The sequence below is a fragment of the Sebastes umbrosus genome, chromosome 23 (genome assembly GCF_015220745.1).
Source record: "Sebastes umbrosus isolate fSebUmb1 chromosome 23, fSebUmb1.pri, whole genome shotgun sequence".
NCBI lineage: Eukaryota > Metazoa > Chordata > Actinopteri > Perciformes > Sebastidae > Sebastes > Sebastes umbrosus.
In genome coordinates this window covers 6,123,385-6,143,646 of record NC_051291.1, presented here as the reverse complement: position 1 = coordinate 6,143,646, position 20,262 = coordinate 6,123,385, and the positions used below count along the sequence as shown (strand labels likewise).

General features: G+C 42.5%; 1 protein-coding gene across 8 annotated transcripts in view; it reads right to left on the bottom strand.

Annotated features, from left to right (window-relative positions):
* Positions 1-7,993: 7,993 nt before the first annotated feature.
* Positions 7,994-20,262, bottom strand: part of LOC119482576 (kinesin-like protein KIF21A) — a 36,401-nt gene continuing 24,132 nt past the window's right edge. Inside the window, exons 12-38 of one of the 8 annotated variants that reach the window (XM_037760235.1) lie at positions 20,014-20,061; positions 18,182-18,239; positions 17,961-18,072; positions 17,674-17,862; positions 17,388-17,587; positions 17,198-17,305; positions 16,986-17,054; positions 16,750-16,895; positions 16,521-16,665; positions 16,244-16,336; positions 15,424-15,618; positions 14,876-14,977; positions 14,155-14,320; positions 13,873-13,893; positions 12,951-13,008; positions 12,182-12,236; positions 11,772-11,986; positions 11,416-11,586; positions 11,204-11,236; positions 10,927-11,063; positions 10,753-10,837; positions 10,563-10,652; positions 10,028-10,186; positions 9,826-9,943; positions 9,553-9,723; positions 9,214-9,410; positions 7,994-9,075 (exon numbers count right to left, since the gene is read on the bottom strand). In XM_037760235.1, the coding sequence (XP_037616163.1) occupies positions 9,018-9,075; positions 9,214-9,410; positions 9,553-9,723; positions 9,826-9,943; positions 10,028-10,186; positions 10,563-10,652; positions 10,753-10,837; positions 10,927-11,063; positions 11,204-11,236; positions 11,416-11,586; positions 11,772-11,986; positions 12,182-12,236; positions 12,951-13,008; positions 13,873-13,893; positions 14,155-14,320; positions 14,876-14,977; positions 15,424-15,618; positions 16,244-16,336; positions 16,521-16,665; positions 16,750-16,895; positions 16,986-17,054; positions 17,198-17,305; positions 17,388-17,587; positions 17,674-17,862; positions 17,961-18,072; positions 18,182-18,239; positions 20,014-20,061 (3,199 nt within the window). In that variant the 3' untranslated portion in view covers positions 7,994-9,017. Of the gene's footprint in view, positions 9,076-9,213; positions 9,414-9,552; positions 9,724-9,825; positions 9,944-10,027; positions 10,187-10,562; positions 10,653-10,752; positions 10,838-10,926; positions 11,064-11,203; positions 11,237-11,415; positions 11,587-11,771; positions 11,987-12,181; positions 12,237-12,950; positions 13,009-13,872; positions 13,894-14,154; positions 14,321-14,875; positions 14,978-15,423; positions 15,619-16,243; positions 16,337-16,520; positions 16,666-16,749; positions 16,896-16,985; positions 17,055-17,197; positions 17,306-17,387; positions 17,588-17,673; positions 17,863-17,960; positions 18,073-18,181; positions 18,240-20,013; positions 20,062-20,262 lie in introns of all 8 variants that reach the window. The other 7 variants (XM_037760234.1, XM_037760236.1, XM_037760237.1 and 4 more) reach the window with 7 other exon arrangements.

Sequence of the window (20,262 nt, the reverse complement as noted above, 5' to 3'; positions counted from 1 at the left end):
TCAGTCCCTCAGTAGTCTGAGAGGAGATTATTATTAACATTATTATTATTAGTGCTTGTAGAAACACTAATAAGTCTCTCTCTCTCTCCATGCGATGAGGATAAGCATCTGACTTAATTAACTGGAAGGGAGACCCTCCGCTGGCAGAGAATAAAATGACAGCATGATGAATGTGAAGGGATAAGGAGGAGAGTCACATTATGAAGACATTATGCGTATGAGTGTGTGTGTGTGTGTGTGTGTTTCCAAAAGAGACGTACAGTATGTTGATTTGTTTCACTCTGGGTGTGTTTGTAGGGAGAACACAGTCCTCCTTGTTTCACTGTACAGTATGTGTTCTGTCTTAATGAGTACAGATTTTTTTTTTTTTCCTATTTTCTAAAAATAAAACTGAAAAAGGATTTCTTGTTAGAATGTCTGAAAAAAAGTTTTGAATAAAAGCTACAACTACCTCTTCTTATACTAATACTTGTGCAAATGCATACGTCACATTACCACATCGCAAGTGTCCCAAACTACTACGTTTGCTATAGGCTGCTTAAGGGCGTGTGTGTGTGTGTGTGTGTGTGTGTGTGTGTGTGTGTGTGTGTGTAAGCATTTCTCTTAGATCATAGAGTCACAGGATCGCAAAATGACGCATCCCAGTATTACTCAGTGTGTTTACTGGCTAACTACATCTCTAAATATAGCTGTCTTACACACACATACACACACACATGCAATGATGCTCCCTGGGCTGGATGCAAAAACCATTGGGGCACCTTTGACCAAACACCATGGGCGGGGTGGATGGGAGCAAAAACTAATGGGCACACACTGAGACACACACACACACACACACACACACACACACATACACACATATACAGGGTGTAACAGACAGAAAGACAGAAGCCGTTTGTGTGAGCAAACATCACATCATCATCGCCTCCTGACTATATAGCACCACAAGGAGAAACACTGGCAACTTCTTTCTGCGGTGCCTCCTGGTGTGTGGACACTAGTGTTGTTTACAAGTTGTAAACAAGTTGCTCATTAAAGGTGCTCTATTTGATATCCAGAGCATTAATATAAGCAGCAAATAAGTATTTGCTATATAAAGATATAGTAGCTTAAAGCTGAAGTAGGCGAGATTGGAGCAAATATGATTAAAAAAAAGTTATTTTTATAAAACGGTCGCTATATCGTGACAGTAGTACATGAAACAGGTTTGAAAAAAACCATGTGCCTCTGTGTCCTCCGGTGCTCCTAACGGCCTCTGCAAGATTTCACAGACCGGAGGAAAACAAGCAGTAAGAGCTGATCTGAGGTCCGCTGTCCAGCTGCCGTCTATGAGAGCCGGCTGTCAATCACTCGCAAACTCCGACCAAACGGTCAAACTAGACAGCGCTGATGAAATATGAATCAATATTATGTTTCGTTGATGCCTATTTCTCTCCTCAGATGTTTTCAGAATCATCTTGTAGTGCACGGTTTAGCTGTAAAATGAGAAAGTTTGTGACGCCAAAGGTTAATCTTGTCTTATCTTAAAATAAAAGCATTTAAGTCTGATTTTATTTTTTTTCAATATAGATGTGAATTTACTGTCCTATATTTTCATGTAGATCAAATAATTAAGTAATCTATGCTTATATGTAATTGTGTCTTCTTGTGTTTACATGAGAAGTTATTAAGTATTACAGAGACCTATGTAAATTCAGACGGAAATAGGCAGAAAGGGGTTAAATATGCAAACACACTACACACACACTTTACAGTCTATGCAAGAATGTTGATACCCCATGAATCATAATTCAGCTACTGAATCCCCGAACATGCATAAAACATGAAGCTGTTCGTTACCAATAAATTGCTCCATAATTATTACACACAACCACAATTGCTATCATGATCAGTTGTTCTCACACATCTATATCAAAAGACCCACCTACAAATATCATACATATACAGATATCTAATGTTTGTAGGTTCATAATGTATAAAGAGAATGAAAGAGAAAGAAATTGCAATTTACAAAGGGAAGAAGGGATATTTTTATGCTAACATTTGCTAATTAAAGTGGATATATATTAATTTTCAGGTGCATATTTGCATTCTGGGTTTCTACTAGAACATGTTTACATGCTTTAATGTTCAAAAAACGCTTTCTCATACCGGCTGTGCTGCACCTCTTTTCACCCTCCGTCTGAAACGCCTGCTCTGATTGGTCCGCTGACCCACTCTGTTGTGATTGGTCAACCGAACCAAACTCTTTGGACTACGCTCCAGTTCCGCTCTAACTAGCTTTGTTTTAGGGCGTACCAAACTAGCCACTAGGCAGGTATTATGCAAATATGTTACTTGATGACATCACCACGTTACGGAAGAAAAGGCGGGACTTCAAGCGTGGCGTTTCAGGCAGTTCAGGAGCAGTGTTTCTGTGGCGGAGAGTCACTCCCTTTGGTTTGGGCTTTGTAACTTTGCAGACCTTTTACATGCACAAAAAAACTATATAACACACTAAAGGAAAGGGAAAAAGCATAACAGGTCCTCTTTAACACCAAATGGAAAGTATAGTTGAGGCTGATGGAAATGTCATTCATTTTGCCTTTACAAAATGTCACGGCAATTCATGCAGATATTTCAGTGTGGACCAAAGGGGGTGGAACGACAGATTAGCATCGCCATCCCGACATCTGCGCCGCTAGTGTGACTAAAAATCTCTCATATCATATTATTAACAGATATTCCCTATAGATCAAGCTACTGGGCTATCTAGTTTAGAAAAACTAAGAGCCATGCATGTCTGATTTTGACAGTAAGGTACAGAAAAAAAATGCAGAATGTCTTTCTCTCTCAGCTGCCTAAATTCCCTGTTACCCTATAGTGTTGAAGTCCCACGTAGTTATGATCTCATTTACTCTCCACAACGCAGGTTCCAACTGAAGAGCTCTCCTGATTCAATAGTCGCTGCCACTTGCCACACAATTGATACTGACCTGCACTTACGTGAAGAGATCTATTCAATGTGGAGAGCTTCCCTTTTCGTCAAATGTAGGCTTCATAAGAGCACACACTTGACCCTCTCACTATCAGCTCTATCTCTCACTATCATTTCCCACCCGTTCACAATCACACTCCTGTTTGGTGTCGTTTTTTTGTTCGTCCTCCACCTCTCTCTCCACGCTGCTCTCTTTGTTGAGACGTAAAAAAAAAAACGGATTCAGTAAATGGAATTTCTTCAAAAGGCACTGCCCTCTAATTTCATGCTAAAACGCTTTTTACCGTCATATTAAAAAAACTCTGTTCTTCCCAATCTGTTTTTTCTTGATAACTGAGATCCGCCGAGAGGGGACAAGGTTGATTTCTGTAGCCGCATTAAGAGAGCAAGCAGCAGTATCACGGCTCATCAGTTCTGGTCATAAAGCAGCAGCGCTGGTATTTTTAGCCGGAGGATTCACTCTGTGGTCGCTCAGAGATAGGAGCCGGGGTGGTGAATATTGACCCTGTCCTCCTGAGCCTCATTGGCGCTCAGAAAAAAATGTCCTTAACTGCCACTTGGCTGCCTGTTCCCCCCCCCAAACCTTCCTCTTTCCTGGTTTCTGTTTCCCACATCAGCAACGTGTTCTACCACCAATTCTGTCTTTGAGTTTGTTTCCATATGGCAGTTAAAGAAATGCAAATAAGGTGTGTTTTTCACGCCGCAGGTTGAAGCAAATAGCTCGCTGAATGTCAGAAAACAACTCCTAATGATGCCGATCTAAAGGTAAAAACAAAGAAATGCGCAGTAAACATCTCTAATGCAGCAACTAATGGCCAACCAATAATGGGAATATCATACTGAAAGGATGGTCCAAAGCATAGATAGCATAATATTGAGCATGAATACTGAAGGGAGCCTGACACACACACACACACACACACAAACGGCTAAATCTCACCCCGTATTGATTTGAATCCCCCAGTTAATAAAGGGCACCTGCAGCTGTACAAATCACATTATTCAGACGGATTTAACTGTGAAACAAGAGCATCCGGCGTAAACCCCCGCACATCACCAATCAATGTGCTCACTGAACAGATTAGAGGAGGATGTATTATCCAAACTCATCATAGATCATGCTACACTTAAAGTGAAAGTGTAAGTCTCAGCCTCGCGCTCTCTGTCTGAGCAGTCGTTATTGATTTCTGGTAGAACTTGATCATCCGGCTTGTACTGTACACGCTAATGTGCCAGGAATATGAGTGTTATTCGATTCCCGTATAGGCCTACAACATCCTGTGGAGCTGGTAGGACCGATACTGTTGGTGTTCATGTAAAGCTAATTTAAGACGACATGCAGGTGTTTTCCAAGATTGTGTCTCTAGCTCATAAAGTGAATCTGTGGGACTCATAGGCATATAAAAAGGTCACACATGTAGTCTTGTGTTGACCTTACTTCCCGTCATGTGACCCTATGTCACAAAAATGTAGAGTTCAATATTTTGCCAAATACGCTTATTTGATTCCTTGCCGAGAGTTAGCTGAGAAGATCGATACCACTCACCATGTCTGTATGTTAAAGGTACAGTGTGTAGGATTTGGTGACATCTAGCGGTGTGGTTGCAGATTGCAACCATCTGAATACCTCTCCTCACTCCTCCCTTTCCAAAAGACTGTGGAGTAACGTGAGCCGTCGAGTGCAAAACCATGGTAACGCCGTTCGCCTCTCTCAGAGGCCAATCCTTACCATAATAACACTACTTTAGCTGCAAATGAAGTCAGAAGGTGGCTGGTCTGTACCACTGTTTTGCACTCTGCGGCTCATGATACAGTTTCACAAGAATGTCGGAGAACTACAGTGGCCTTCAGGTAACGTAAAAACATGAACTTTTCGCATCTAACTCAGCAAGAAAGCAAGTTTTCCAAAATGTTAAACTATAGCTTCAGGGTGTAGTGACCTTAAAGGTGCTCTATGCGACATCTAATATAGCATCAAACAACTATTTGCTATGTAAAGATATATAGAGGAGTAATGTCTACCTGAGCAGAGAATGAAGTTACCACTGGCTAGCTCACGGGTCGCTGCTCTGCACTGTTCTCATACGGCGTCCCGACCGTTGGTGCCATTATAGAAGCGTAGCACCCACCCTCCGGTGCATTTAGGAGCTTTAAGGTCAACTGAAGGGTCCATAAACTATCAGGGTCCATCCATCTGTCACCTGATAGTTGAGTACTTTAAAATATTATCATAAAATAAACCAACAATGTTAGTTATTTAGCCTCCTAGTAGGCTTACAGTATGCAGCTAATGTGATCCTCTATTATATACATTATCTTATATATGTGTGTAAACAGTACAGTGAGGACAGGCTGGCCAGCTGATTTCCAAGCTGACAATGTTGTGACATTAATTCAAATCAATCGGAGAAAGGAAAACACGTTATGTTGAGTTAATCAGGTTGAGAGATGCATCGTGTGTGGGTGTATTATGTCACCCGAAAGCACTTATTAGAATCGCATAAAGTACAATAGACTAGAGTAGAAGTCCAACACAACACACACGTAAGGCAGCGTGAGTCAGCCGTGAGTCAATGCTCTGCTCCTGCGAGGCCAATTAACACTCGGCTGCTCTCAGTGCAGCCGAACATTAAATATTGATCCCTCCATCACTGTTCACATTAATTTGTGTCTTCAGGGGGAGTTTCTTACCCTTTTTTCACCTCTCTCTGTCTGCTTCTACTGCGCTGGAGTAAATTACAGCCTGAAGTTGGAAGTAAGGGAGGAATGAAACAGACAGCAGAGATTATGTAAATTCTTGTGAGTTAATATACTGTTAAATATATTTATAGGGAGGCTGTTTTGATTTTTCTTGAGTGGCAGTACTCTCTAATTCCCCTCTTTAAATAACATGTATTTGGGGGGCATTAAATAAAACAAATTAAAATAACAAAATGTAAAATAGTCTGCCTGCAGCTGTTTTCATTAACATCTCATATGATCTGACTGTGTCATTTAAATATTTGTCAGAAAAACACAAAGCTTTACAAATACAAAAGTTGCAATCACATGTCATCATACAGTACTACCACCATGTGGTCGTAATGTATTAATACACGGTTAAAGAAATGAAACAAAAAGACTTTTATTTATTTTAAAAATTTATTTCCACACTGCACATGATATTTCAATCATTTTGAAATTGTGCACAAGAGAATCAGCAGGAAGAAAAACAACAGTCGTATTTACACAAGAGCAGTCAAATTACAAAATAAGACACAACTACAATTAAGAGGATAATTAAGATTTTCATAATCTGATTAATTATGAATTATGAATACTTACAGCTCATATTTATTTATTTTTTTGGGTTTCATTTAGTTAGCAAATCAAGTGCAAGTCAACGGAACTGAAAAACAGTTTCTGTAATCGATTTCACTCCTATGTTGTAAGACAATGCGGGAAAACTGATTTAAAGTTAAAAAAAATGTCAGTGCAATTATTTGAGTCCCCTTGACTTTAGCATTGCTAACATACCTCCTATATCCAAACCAGAGCAGCACATGTTTTTCAATCAATTTGAAGGATACTCCTCCTGACATTTTTAATAAGATCATGTAGCGATTCTACAGTCGCTATCCATAGTTTAGGATTCATTACAGGCACTGAAATCCATCGGCCTATTCTGTGCAATGCTGAGACATCAGAGGCATTAGATGGGAAGTTAGTTCAAAATCTCTGATTGATAATGACGACACAACATGCAAAAATCAACGAAACAATAAATAAATAGACTCACATTTAAAAAGATTGAATGATGTTTGATATGGTTAAACTGCAGCATATGTGCAGTTCACAGACACTAGAGGTGAACAGTACTGTACACGGAGAACGGGAACGAAACTCACATCGTTTGGATCGATAAATTACCTCTTTGCCCCTCTGATCACGACAGATCAGACGACTAGCCAATCACAGCACACAATCAAGGACGGATTATAGTGAAACACAACGTCAGTGCAGGGCGGTTGCTATAGGAACGTCTGATTTGTCATTTTTTTTGTCAACTCAACTTATTACAGTTTTATAACACAATTTAATTTCGGGAAATAACGCTGGTCTGCAACCATCTGACCAGTTACAGCAGCGCGTCAGTGCAAATGGACAAGAAAGCTAAATGAAACTTAAAATTCAGTTCATAGTTACTGCATGTCTTCCTCTGCTTGAAGTAGGCTAGTATGTAGAAATAGTGTTTATTCAGCCATGATACACACATTTTTATGGACATAGTATTGGTCAGCAGTTGATTTAATGACTTAACACTAACTAAAACACCAGGGCTGCGGTTGAAAAGTCAAAAATATGACATCCTAATGTCTTTTCCTAACCACTTTTCTTTGACCTCAATGGAAAACGTCATGAGGTCAAGGAAAGATGTGAAGGAGAATTCGTAAGGACTTAAGAAAAGACAACCGTGGTGTTAAGAGAGAATCTGACTGCACTTACACTAGGCTACGTAATGAGTAATTATGATGCGACAGCGGCGGATGATATTGACGCGGGGTCTGCTGTGGTGAAACTACAACTGTACCACTTTACATCAACATATAATAAAGGATTATCTGACCTATCGTGGACAACCGGTGAAAAACTTCATTACCGAGGTTGGAATGTTTGTTTGTTTTCATGTACGGTCGCTTTAAATGTTGCAGCCGCAAGGAATTGTGGGACAGCATTATCTCCTTTCCTTTCGTAAAAGGATGCTCCAGTGTATCCTATGCTAAAGGAGATAATAAAAGGAAGCATTGAAGCACCTTTCCTTAGCATTTATAGAATTTGAACAGCTCTTATCATGGCTGCCACTCAGATACTTTCGGGTCATTTCACTCAAAGACTTTTCGACCGCAGCCCAGAAAAAAATACTGAAATTTGAAGTAGAAAATGTGTAAGGACTCTGTCAAAGAAACGCGGTATGTTTTATTTAGAGTTCCACTAGAGCAGGGGATTTTAAAGTCTGAGACTGTGGGCTTAGTTTCACTCAATTCCTGGATGCATATGGTATCATGATTATGTTATTTGATCCAATAGACACTTTGACATAACTTCAGACTACACCAAATACACGAAGAAGGTCCGTCCTAAGGCTTTTATTAGTTTCTGATTCTGGGAAAGTGAGAAAGACAGTATAATTCCCTCTCTGAACTATCTCTTTAACCAAATCACACACATTTAGGCTATTCCATTTGATCTTCTTTTGATAACTAATGTCATATTTTTTCACTTCCATTCACTGAGCCTTCCCGTGAAACTGTTTGGAGGCCCGCCTCCCACTTTGAAAAACCTCTGCACTATAGAGGGTTTGGCAGTAACAGCTGAAGAATAAGACCAGACAGTTTCAGTAGTTATTTGGTCCTTGCTTACAAAGAACACACAAAATGACCTGGAGAGCAACGACACGACACATCATGTGAACACACAAGATGAGAGACTCACAGTTAATGCTGGTTGAGCAGGAGAGAGACTCTGAGGAAGCAAAGCATTTCACCAACAACTGTTCTTTTTCTCAGCGCTGTAGGCTATAGATAGAAGGTATCCATGTTGTCGTAGAGTGCTGAACTGAGGAGAGGAATGTTGAAAACACAGGAGAGACTCCTGGATCGATTGAGTTCATATTTTTACTTCAGTTTTGTTGTTTTCTGTCACAGTTATGAAAGATGCTGTCCGTCGCAGCTGTTCTGTAGACGTTGGAGACTCGAGAGGCTCCGCTGTGATTCGTCTTGACCTAAAATATCAGCACACGCGCTCGGCTTCAAAGACTGAGAGCTGTCGCATCTAATTAGACTTCTCTGAAACGGATCCCTCTGGAGCATCAGTGAAGGATCAGTGTTGTTTAAAGAGTCTTTTTTCAGTGGGAAAAAAACACACTTTCAGGTCCCCAGAACTAATTTGGGTTCCCGGCCAACACTTTCATCAAGTCACGGGTGATGTAGTCGCTTCACTAATGATTCATTTTGATTGGGTAAAAGGCCAGTAGACGAACCTCGATTTCAGGTCTGTGTCAGTGGACTCCTTCCTCCAGAGATCCTTTGGCTTCCCAAATCTTCACTGTGCGGTCACTGCCAAAAAACACACACATGAAAAAGTTAAAAATAAAATCAATGCTGGCAAGATGTTATTTTTGATATAGAATCGTATCGCTGCACACTTGACTGTAATGAGAGAAAGCACGAAATGAGCATGTTTTTGTGACTCACTCTGAGGCGGTGAACAGTTGGCTGCTGTTGGTGGCGAGGCCGTTGATGGGACTATCGTGTCCCCGGACTTCGCCGAGGGGCGCTAGCGAGTCGGCGTGCCAGAGGCGCAGCAGCCCTCCTCTGCATCCGCTGAGGAGCACTGGGGAGCCTGGCACTACGCCCAGAGCGCTGACCCAGTCTGCCTGGGCGCTGACGGACTGCTAGAGGAAACGACAGCCAGTGCAGAGTTTTATTCTGTATCTCAGATCATACTGTGCTTTTAAAAACTATTTTTAAAAAACTTTTTTAGCACATATAAACTGAAATCTAGGGGGAAAAAAAGCTCCACTATCAGCGTACCTGTAGAAGGCGTTTACTAGTTAAGTCCCACTTCTTGATGTAGTAGTCTCTGGAGCCGCTGTAGAAAACGTCTCCGTGCACGGCCAGAGACTCAACGCCATCCTGGTGGGCGGGCTCAAACGTCTGACTGGAGCTGATGCTACCCTGAGCACCTTCTGCCACCTCAAACATCTGGAAAAAAACAAACAAAATACCCACCATGCATCTGATTCTTGTCTTGCATACACACACAGAACTGAGATATGCAAATACAGTGATGATGTGTCTCTTTACTTTGATATGATGGTCTTTGGAGCCAGTGAGGACGACGTCCTGTCCGCTACCTAATTTGTCAACAGTCAGACACATGACGGGTCCTAAATGGCCGGTCAGCTTCCCCGTGGATACAAACCTACAGTAGAGGTGAGGAGGTGAGTTCTGTTCCATCTGTTAAATGCTTTGTACAATTAAAACTCTAATCTGTGTTTGGACGTACTTGCGGAGGTCCCACATGCGCACAGCGTTGCCAGCGGCAGCATAAAGAAAAGAGCCGGAAGGGTTGAGAGCGATCTGGTTGATCTGACTCTCTCCCGGTGGGATGGATAAACTCCTGACAGACGAGCAGATGTCTCCCGAACCCACCTGGCCCGATGACCTGACATCCACAATAAAACACATCCTTATTAGCGGCATTACACTTAGACAATGTTAAAGGGATAGGTTGGGTGTTTTCAAGTGGGGTTGTATGAGGTACTTATCCATAGTCAGTGTGTTACCTACAGTAGATGACAGTCATCACGCCTGATATAGATTTTTTTTAGGTGGCTAAAATACGTTTTCATCCACAGCAGTACATTGCTTTGTCTCCGTGCGGTAACTCTTGTCTGCTTCTCCAAACTGGAGGCGTGCTGACCGTCATCTACTGTAGGTAATACGCTGATTATGGATAAGTACCTCATACATCCCCACTTCAAAACACCCACACTATCCCTTTAAGCTGCAAAAGATGTCGGAAGAATGACTAAACTTACGTGAGTGTGCGGATACACTTGGCAGAGTCTCGTATGTCCCACACTTTGATGTAAGCAGTGGAAACAGTGAAGACGAGACTAGAAGTGTACCTGAAATATAACAACAAAAAAAACTAAAATCCTTCCCTGTGCTACTATACCACTACTAAATACTAATATTACTGCTATTTAACTTGCTGCATACTGGTACCTGACTGAGACGACACTGCTGGGATGATCTGCCAGAGACATGATCTCCTGACCCGTCACCAAGTTCCAGACTTTACATGTACGATCTGAAAACACGCACACAATGCAACATGTTAGAGAAGAAGACAAAAAACAAAAAAAGGTTTTCTGAGTTGCAGATAATTTAGTTTTTGACCTTTGGATCCTGTGAAGAGCAGATCATCTGTGGCGTCTACGCAGAGGACAGGTTTGGTGTGCCCCTCTGCAACGTAGACACACTGAAGTTTGGCCCCGCGGCTGTTCTTTGATGCCGTCACGGGGTTGATCACACCTCTGCAATACACATGACATAATGAAGGATATACCCAGCGGCTAGTACTACTACAGTGCAGCTCATATATAGAAATAACAGGATTCAAAATATAGATAATTAAAGTTTGTATTTGAGAGAAGGGACAGATTAAGATGATTACCTATGGCCTTCAAATACAGGTGACTCCTCCAACCTGAATGAGAAAACAAAGTAACATGAAATAAAATGTAACATGTACATTTCAAAATCATATCATAACCTTTAACCTATAACGAACGGAGATTGAGACATCTAGTGGCTGAATGTTATCAATGGCACCTTTAAAGAAAAACATGTAAAGGATCGCTGCTATTGATGACGCTTCTCACTTACAGTGATTTGTGGTCACTTGCTTTAGTTTTAGCCTCTGCTGTGCTGAGCGGAAGTGTGTGCGTCGGTGCTGGGATGTGTGTCGCCGTGGCTCCTCTCTCTTGCCCCTTCCTTCGGGTGAGCGGCGAGCCCGGTAGCCTTCTGTCAGTCCCCGTAGGTGACCTGGATCCAGAGCTGCAGACAGGAAAAGTGACAGAAGGGTGCAGGGTGGAAGTGTGAACTGACCAACGACCAACAATCTTTAATGCTTTTTACAAAACTGAATGATTAACTTGCAATCCCCCCACCAAAAATAAAAATATTCTACATTTCAGACAAAGAGAAGTCTCTAACTGACAAATGTTACCCTCGACACTTACATGCCAGCTGGCCGGGCAGACGCAGCAGATGGGGAAACGGTTTGCTCGCGGTCGGGAGTTTGACCAAGCGCGTGACCCTGCATGTCTGGCGACCCCTCCGGGCGCTCCGAGAGGGGCAGCAGAGGGGCCGGGAAGTCTCCGGTGGGGGATTCACACGACGGGTCCCCGCTGCCAGCATACAGCAGCTCCATCTGGGTGGTGGTCCGTCTGCGAGCCTGAGGGACCAGAGTTGTTTTGGCTCAACATTCAGCTGACTCACAAGTCAATGGACCAGATAGTAATTATTTCTATAAATAACTACTGTGGAGTAGAAAAAGTTGTAGTTATAGGAAGTAAATATTTAACTTTTACTATTACTATTAAGACACTTTTTATTACAGTATATCAGATGGCCATGCACAGTACAGTACCTTGCTTCTGGGTCTGGATTCACCACATAGCTTCATTAGATCTGATGCCAGTGTGCTGAAACAAAGTCAATGATTTATATGATATAATGTTTACCATGCTCGCAAAGTAAAGCTGAGGCTGTTGAAATTATTTGGTGATAAATATGACTACTGGACAAATTGAAATGTTGACCTGATGGTGCTACTGAAGAGACCACCAACGTTAGTACAGTTCTATAATGTCTGTGCAACATTAGGTGTTGAGATATTTCAGTCTGGACTAGGGATGCACCGATATGATGTTAGATATCGGGCCGATACTGACTCGAATAGCTGGATCGGGTATCTGTGACGATGGGGCTGATCTATTCAATTAAATTCTACGTTTATATGCTATATGCATTATATAATGGAATTTTAATTCCTGTTTAAGTTTTGTCCAATTTGTTGCAAAGACAGGAGAACAATGTTTAAGTTAAGCCTGATGTTACATTACACATAAAAGAATGATCGCAGTCACTTCCACACGGTGAGGCATACGGCTTATTAATTAAACACTGGTATCGGATCGGTACTCTGTATCGGCCGATACCCAAAGCCCAGCTATCGCTATCGGGACTGAAAAAGTTGGACTGGTGCATCCGTAGTCTGGATTTATTGTAAAAGTTTAACGTGACACATACAAACGCACATTACTCGTTTTTCTGCAATGACAGATTGAACATAAAAAAGTGCAGTTGAATTGTGAACCTGAAAAACACTATGTGTGTGTGTGTGTGTGTGTATTTACCCGCCCTCCGCAGCTGGACTGGCGGTGGACTCGTCACTACTGCTGTCATCTCCATTCTCTGTGAAGAATATGATTCCTCACTTCATTTGCAAAGCACACATGTGTACATGGGTACAGTATATCTGCTAACAAACTGTATTTTCAAAGAAATCTAGCAAAAGACAAGGTCCATTAAGAGAGCTAAATATTACAGCACAACAATGATTAGGGCTTCATAACAAGGTCGGGGGTTTAGTTTTAGAGAACAGTCGGGGGTTATTAGTGTAATGTGGCTGGATGCTACACGGTTGGAGTGTTTATCCTGTGTGAAGGAGGAATGGAGAAAGCAAGAGAGAGAGAGAGGTAGATACAAACACAGATATGCAGACACACAAACTGCTGAGGACACTTCAGCTTTGAGTCCTGCTGCAGCGTGGATCTTTAGGGCTGTTTAGTTTTAGTGACCTGAGTTAAGTGGGACGTGCTAGCAGGTGGTGGAACAGGGGGAAACGTTAACACAAACACATCATGCACGTAATGGCAGAGTTATTTCAACTGGGTTAGTTTTTAAATGGAGGGTTGATGCACGCTACAAGATTTCATTATCTAGTTTAGAAATATAGTTATCATAAGCACATTAATTCATCAAATATTAAAAAAAAAAGAATATAAATGTCAGAGTCACCTTGGATATACTAATTACTATACGACTACAGATTTTCTTGAGTCTTTAGATATCATTTTTAAGTGCCGACCGTCATCTACTGTAGATAACAGACTGATTATAGATAAGTACCTCATACAACCCCCTTTCAAAACACTCCAACTATCCCTTTAATTCCATATTTGCCTTTAATTGGAGGTAAATATTGTGGAAATCTTGTAGTGTGCATGTGCCACGCTCTCTCAAACACAGTCACATTGCTATGCAACTCATACTCACCTGGCGACAGGTAACCTAACTCTGAGTTCACACCAGCACAACAGAGAAAACAAACAGTAATCAAATCAAAATCAAACCCAAAGATGAGAAAAAGGGGCTACTCTTTATTTTACAGGCCAGATTTTTTATTTTTTTTTATTTCAAGCATCAATTCTCTTTGCACACCTACAAAGAAGTGAGGCCTACAAAATAAAACGTAGCCACGTGGTGAAAGAAACAAAAAGGTGATTGTGATCGACATGCTCGGACCGGTAATCGATTAGTGATCGGTGTTTCTTGTACCTTGCAGAGCGCTGCCGAGCAGAGCGTCCAGCTCCGGGTTGATCTCTGCTTTCTCCTTCAGCATGTGGAACAGCAGCTGGTTCTGGGTGGCGCTGTTGATCTCCGTCTGCTTCAGCCTGCCCTCCATCACCTTCAGCTGGGAGTCCTTCTGAGCCGCCTGCAGACCCTGACACACACACGACAGACACATTATCACTGGAGACACAGCAGCATATTCTTTTTCAAACTGTTTTGTAAATCTCAAACAGGCAAACCCAATGAAGGCTCTGTATCTTCTTTACCTCTGTAAATTACTTCCACCTCTTCATTTGTTTTATCTGTCTTGTTCTGCACCGCTGGGCTGAATGCATTTCCTCACTGGACCTATTAGGTTTCATCAAATCTAATCTTATCTAATCTAATTGAAACTTAATTCAATCAAGTTGTTCCATTTAAAGTCTCATTAAAAGGAGCCGTGGCTACGAAAAGCAAGATCACCACGGACAGACAAATTGTATGCAAGTTGCCACGACAACCAACAGTACACACCAGCAATCAAATTCGTGCAGTCCATTTATTTAGAAAGATATATGGGTATCACGTAAATAATACAAAAAGCAAAGGGTTAAATTGCTTCCAGAGTAAACCAGACTTTACCTGTTGTCAGTACGTGAATGCAAACAAAGACACACTGATGACATTAGGAGTGAAATAACATTAAGTCAGCCTGGGCGGTAGGTACCTTATTGATGGCCATAGTCATGAAATGATCCAGAAGGAAGCGGGCCTCTGATAAATTACAGGAACTGATCACCGCGGTAACATCCACTGTGTCTCCTTCCTCCTGGAAAATAACAATAACACATTCAGTAAAGTGGCTTTGTAAGAAACTCGGTCATAGGACACTGTATTTGACTGTATACTTTGTAAAGTTACATTTATGAGCTGCTGTTCAGTGTGCATCATTAGGCTGCTCTTCCAATGTTTTTGGCTGGATTAATGGGCTGTCACGGCCATTGGTTGTTTTATTGAGCCACTGTTTCTCTGATAAATAAGCGCCTGATGCTTATTTGTCCAAAAAGCTCTGGGAGCAGTCAGTGGTGCTGAACTGTGCAATTATTTCCAAATTGTTTGCTTGAAGGGCTGTAGTCCAGTACACGCATTTACCAGCTAATGAGGTAGTGATACACATCACTGAGCAATGTGATCAACTGTGTCCTCCCTTTACCTTCATGTATTACAACTACAAGCGTCACGACTACCAAGGAATGAGATTCCCCGCCGCCTCACCTTGGCCTCCTCCATCTGCATGATGTTGGCCTGGCAGTCGGCGATGCTGTCGTTGATGTAGTCGATGTTGGCGCTCAGAGACTCCAGCTCCTCGTTCAGGGAGGCCAGAGAGCGGTCGGCGTCTGCGCCCTCCACCGCCATCTTTTCTCTCTTTCTGGACACTTTCTCCCTCCGCCTGGTCAGATCCTCTCGTTGCTGAGATGGGTGGTGGGAGGTTAGTAAGAGGGAAGCGAGAGGAGACGGGAAGGGGAAGAAACAAAAGAAGAATGAGAATAAGGGATAAAGAAGCCATTCAAAAGAACAGATTTTAAAAAACCTGCATTTGCCAGCATACATTTTCAGCTTTGGGGTTTTGGAACTATACTTTAAATTTAATAAAATATAATATAATTCAACTTACTTCCCTATTTAGCACTCAATTAACTGAAAAGAAACATATGTGCACTACATGAATACCTTTCCTGCATATTTCCAAAGGTTTCACAGGCAAATATCCTTTTCCAGGTAACGCTTTGTATTAATGTTCTTATAATAAGCATTAGTTAATAGGTATTAAGGCCCTTATAAGCACTTATAAGTAAGTTGTTAACAGTTAATAGACAGCTTAAGAAGGTTAATAAAAGCCTTATGAGTTTCTTGTAATTGTTTATAAAAGCAAACACATTTAATTGAGTTTAACTAACTTACCTGTTATATCGTTGTTAAACCTTTTTGTTACTTTTATTAATATTAATACATACTTTATTATGCATTTATAAGCAGTTAATAAAGCACTTATTAACAGTTAACTATGCTTTTTGACAACAGGTAGTGCTCATACCGGGTAGAGCGGGCGCCCCATGTGGTAAGACTGTGGCCTTAGAGGCCGGGGTTCGAATCCGACCCGCGGCCCTTTGCTGCATGTCGTCTTTAGCTGTATTTAATGAAGGCCCAAAAATACTCTTTAAAATGATTAATAAAGATTGTTCTCGCTTTAGATCTGGTACCTATTAACTAACCATTTTCTATTTATTTGACAGGACTCGAAAAAACTCCATTTCTCCTCCTCTGGCTTTACTTTTCTGCGAGCATCTTGAATCTAATAACGTCATGTGTACCTTCAACAGTCTGTTCATATCCGTCTCCATGTTAGAGATGGTCAGCCTCTGCATGATGATGTCAGTGACGCGTCTCTCCAGCGACTGCCATTTGGTCCTGACCATCCTGTTGAGGTAGGTACTTCCCATCCGCACCGGGGAACTCCTGAGGAGAAAAGATACAGCTCTTTTGAAACTGTTTAAAACACACATTCAACTGTGTAACACACACACCGCTCAGATGCTGCACCTTGCTCCATTGGCTGCAGACGCCCCAGATGTCTGCATCCTTCCTGGGATGGCTCTGTGAGACGGCTCCTGTACAGGTTCGGGTATGCCAACCTTCCTGGTGACCTTCCCAGACACGGGCCTCACCTGCCGCCTGAGAGCCGTCACCTGATACGGTTCACAAAAGAAAGAGTCATTTAGCATATTAGAGGGAAACCGTGGCGGATGCAAACCCCACTGTGACTGTGTGTGTCTCACCTCTTCATTCTTCCTGCGAAGGATCAACTCCTGTTGTCTTTTCGTGGCCTCCATCTGCCTCAGTTGGTGCTGTTAGAAGGAATGAATATTAGGAAAGAAACAGTGGTAAACCGGTTGTATGAGTTTAGGTGGGTCTACTCTTGACTATATATTTGCTTATGTGTAAAATAAACGGTAAAATAATATGTAAAGATGATTTCCATCCCTCTCACCTCAGCTCTGCGTTGGTCTTTCTTCAAAGAGGCGATCTCCCGGTTCCTCTTGCACTCTGTGGCTCTGTTCCTCTCCTGCTGCTCCTTCATCTGACGCATCAGCACCACCTGGTGGACAAAATACAACTCAGCACTGCAACAAGACGAGTGTTGGAAAGTAAAAACAAAACACAGAACCCTATTCCTTTACCTTGGTCTTCTTCATCTCGTTCACGTCCATCTGGAGCTTCTTGAGCTGCTTCTCGTACTGCGACTGGTTCTTCAGCAGGCGGGCGTGCTCCTTCTGAGCCGACTGGAGCTTCTGCAGCTCTTTGTTCATGGAGCTCAGCCTCCTCTCGTACTCTGTTTTGATCTTCTTGGCCTTCTCCTCCGTACCCGACTCCACTGAACCTGGAGACAAACGAGGAAATGATGAAGCTTTCCTTTCGCATTTAGGTATCAGTTACAAGGTTCCCTACTTCTCTCTTTGCTCTTACCCATATTATGCAGCACCTTGTCCCTCTCCAGCTGTGTGTCTATGATCTTGTTCTGCAGCATCGTCAGCTTCTGCTCGTACTGCTGTTTCAGAGTGTGCAGACGCCGCTGGCTGTTCTCCAGCTCGTCTATCAGCTTCTGCTTGATGGCGATCTCGCAGGTGATGTTGGCCAGGTCGGCCTGGACGTTGTCTGTGCACAGATGCATCATTAGATCCTGTGGCTCTTTTCTGTTTTATTACCTACCATTTGACTTCAGAGAAGAAGTTGTACATAACGGTTCGCCTTACCTTTCTCCTCCAGTTCTTCAGAGTCAGATCCGTCAGACGTCTCGTCTCCCGCCATGTCAGAGTCCTCCTCCTCTACGTCTGCGTCCTCGCCTTCTTCGTGGTCGCTGCCCTCCTGGTAACACACAAGCACATGCATGAAATAGACAATCAAAAATACACACTCGTAAATGTGTGATCCTTAAGCAGCAATCTCTAAAAAGCTCGATCTAGTGATTCTCCACCTCTGTCTCCTCGTTGCCTGGCTCGTGGTCATTGTCCGGCACTTCCTCTTTGATGACACTGAAAAAGGAAAAGACTTGTTAGCCAGCAGCGACCGACTGAGATCTTTATACTGGAGGTCAGATTTGGAATTGACTGCAATTGAGTTTACAACAAGGAGGGTAAAGTGCACATGCAAATGATTATACACTTGATCAGATCAGAAGCAGATGTGGAATCAGTGTATTAATGAATGATTTCACTGTGATTGCATGGCGAGGGGGGGCGGCGTTAATGATACACTGGGGAAAGACAAAATGATGAACTGATCACTATTAACAGTTATTACCATTCACATTACAAGCTGATTTCATTTTAAGAAGGGTTGCCACACACTATTAAGATTTGTTGACCAAATTCTCAAATCCTACGGAGCCAGACCTCTAGGAGAACATTTGTATTAACTCGTTCCCTCAAGTTAAGTCCATGCATTGCTGATATACGGAGCCCCCCTAGATGATGCACTTTGGTAAAGTTGTAAAGATATGGACAGATTCAAACTTCCTGGATCAATAATAGTAAGGTAGACAATGAGCTACAACCTCATTTTAATCAACACATAACACATAACATTGGTCTCTGTGCGCAGCCGGCGGTGAGACGAGGGTCAGGGAGCGTCTACAAAGTGCAACACCGAAAAGAGAAAATATTCAATAACTTCAGTATTGTAGAGTGTAGTACCATCAAAATGACTTCACACATCAATGATCTCCTTAGGGAACGAGATACCTAACTTGAGGGAACGAGTTACCTAACTCGAGGGAACGAGATACCTAACTTGAGGGAACGAGTTACCTAACTCGAGGGAACGAGATACCTAACTCGAGGGAACGAGATACCTAACTCGAGGGAACGAGATACCTAACTCGAGGGAACGAGATACCTAATTCGAGGGAACGAGTTCCCAACTCGAGGGAACGAGAAACCTAACTCGAGGGAACGTACCTAACTCGAGGGAACGAGATACCTAACTCGAGGGAACGATATACTAACTCGAGAGAACGAGTTATTAACTCGAGGGAACGAGATACCTAACTCGAGGGAACGAGTTACTAACTCGAGGGAACGAGATACCTAATTCGAGGGAACGAGTTCCCAACTCGAGGGAACGAGAAACCTAACTCGAGGGAACGTACCTAACTCGAGGGAACGAGATACCTAACTCGAGGGAACGATATACTAACTCGAGAGAACGAGTTATTAACTCGAGGGAACGAGATACCTAACTCGAGGGAACGAGTTACTAACTCGAGGGAACGAGATACTAACTCGAGGGAACGAGATACCTAACTCGTGGGAACGAGTTACTAACTCGAGGGAACGAGATACTAACTCGAGGGAACGAGATACTAACTTGAGGGAGCAAATTAATACAAATTTTCTCCAAGGGGTCTAGGGCGGCTCCGTACAATCCTGATATTTTTTGCACATAATCAAACTCCAATTTCCATCTTTTTTTAAAGGTTAAGACGCTACTCATGATGAGATCTGATCAACATTTAACCGTGTGCAGTGAACAAGAAAACACAGACAGAACAGAGGGTTGAGAGGAAAGAGGTAAGAGCTGGTTATAATATCAGCTTCCCTCCAGGAGTGTAAACCACCTGTAGGTGCAGAAGAAGTTAGAGGTTAGTCACTTTGGGAACTCAGAGAGGGAGTTTTGGGTTCGGACGCAGGTCAACAGTCAACTGAAATCCTTTCAATTACTTGGTGCATTTTGAATTTGAGCACATGATTTTGTAATTGAACCGGTTTCAGATGTGACCCAATCCTGGGTTGGGGGGATGTAGCAAACCTGGTGTGTTCAACCTCTTGGTGGTGGTTCTCCTCATATCGCCTCAGTCTTCGGAGAGAGAGAGGGATGGGGGGTGAGGATGGTGAGGTGCGGAGGTGAGGAGGAGGTAGCGGAGGGCAGACAGTTTGTAGAAGTCGGGGCAAGTGAGGGAATATTACGAGATAGGAGAAAGACAGAGAGTGAGAGAGCAGCAAGCGAGTGCAGAGACTCTCACAGAAACAGTGTGTTCGAATGATGAACACTGCTTAT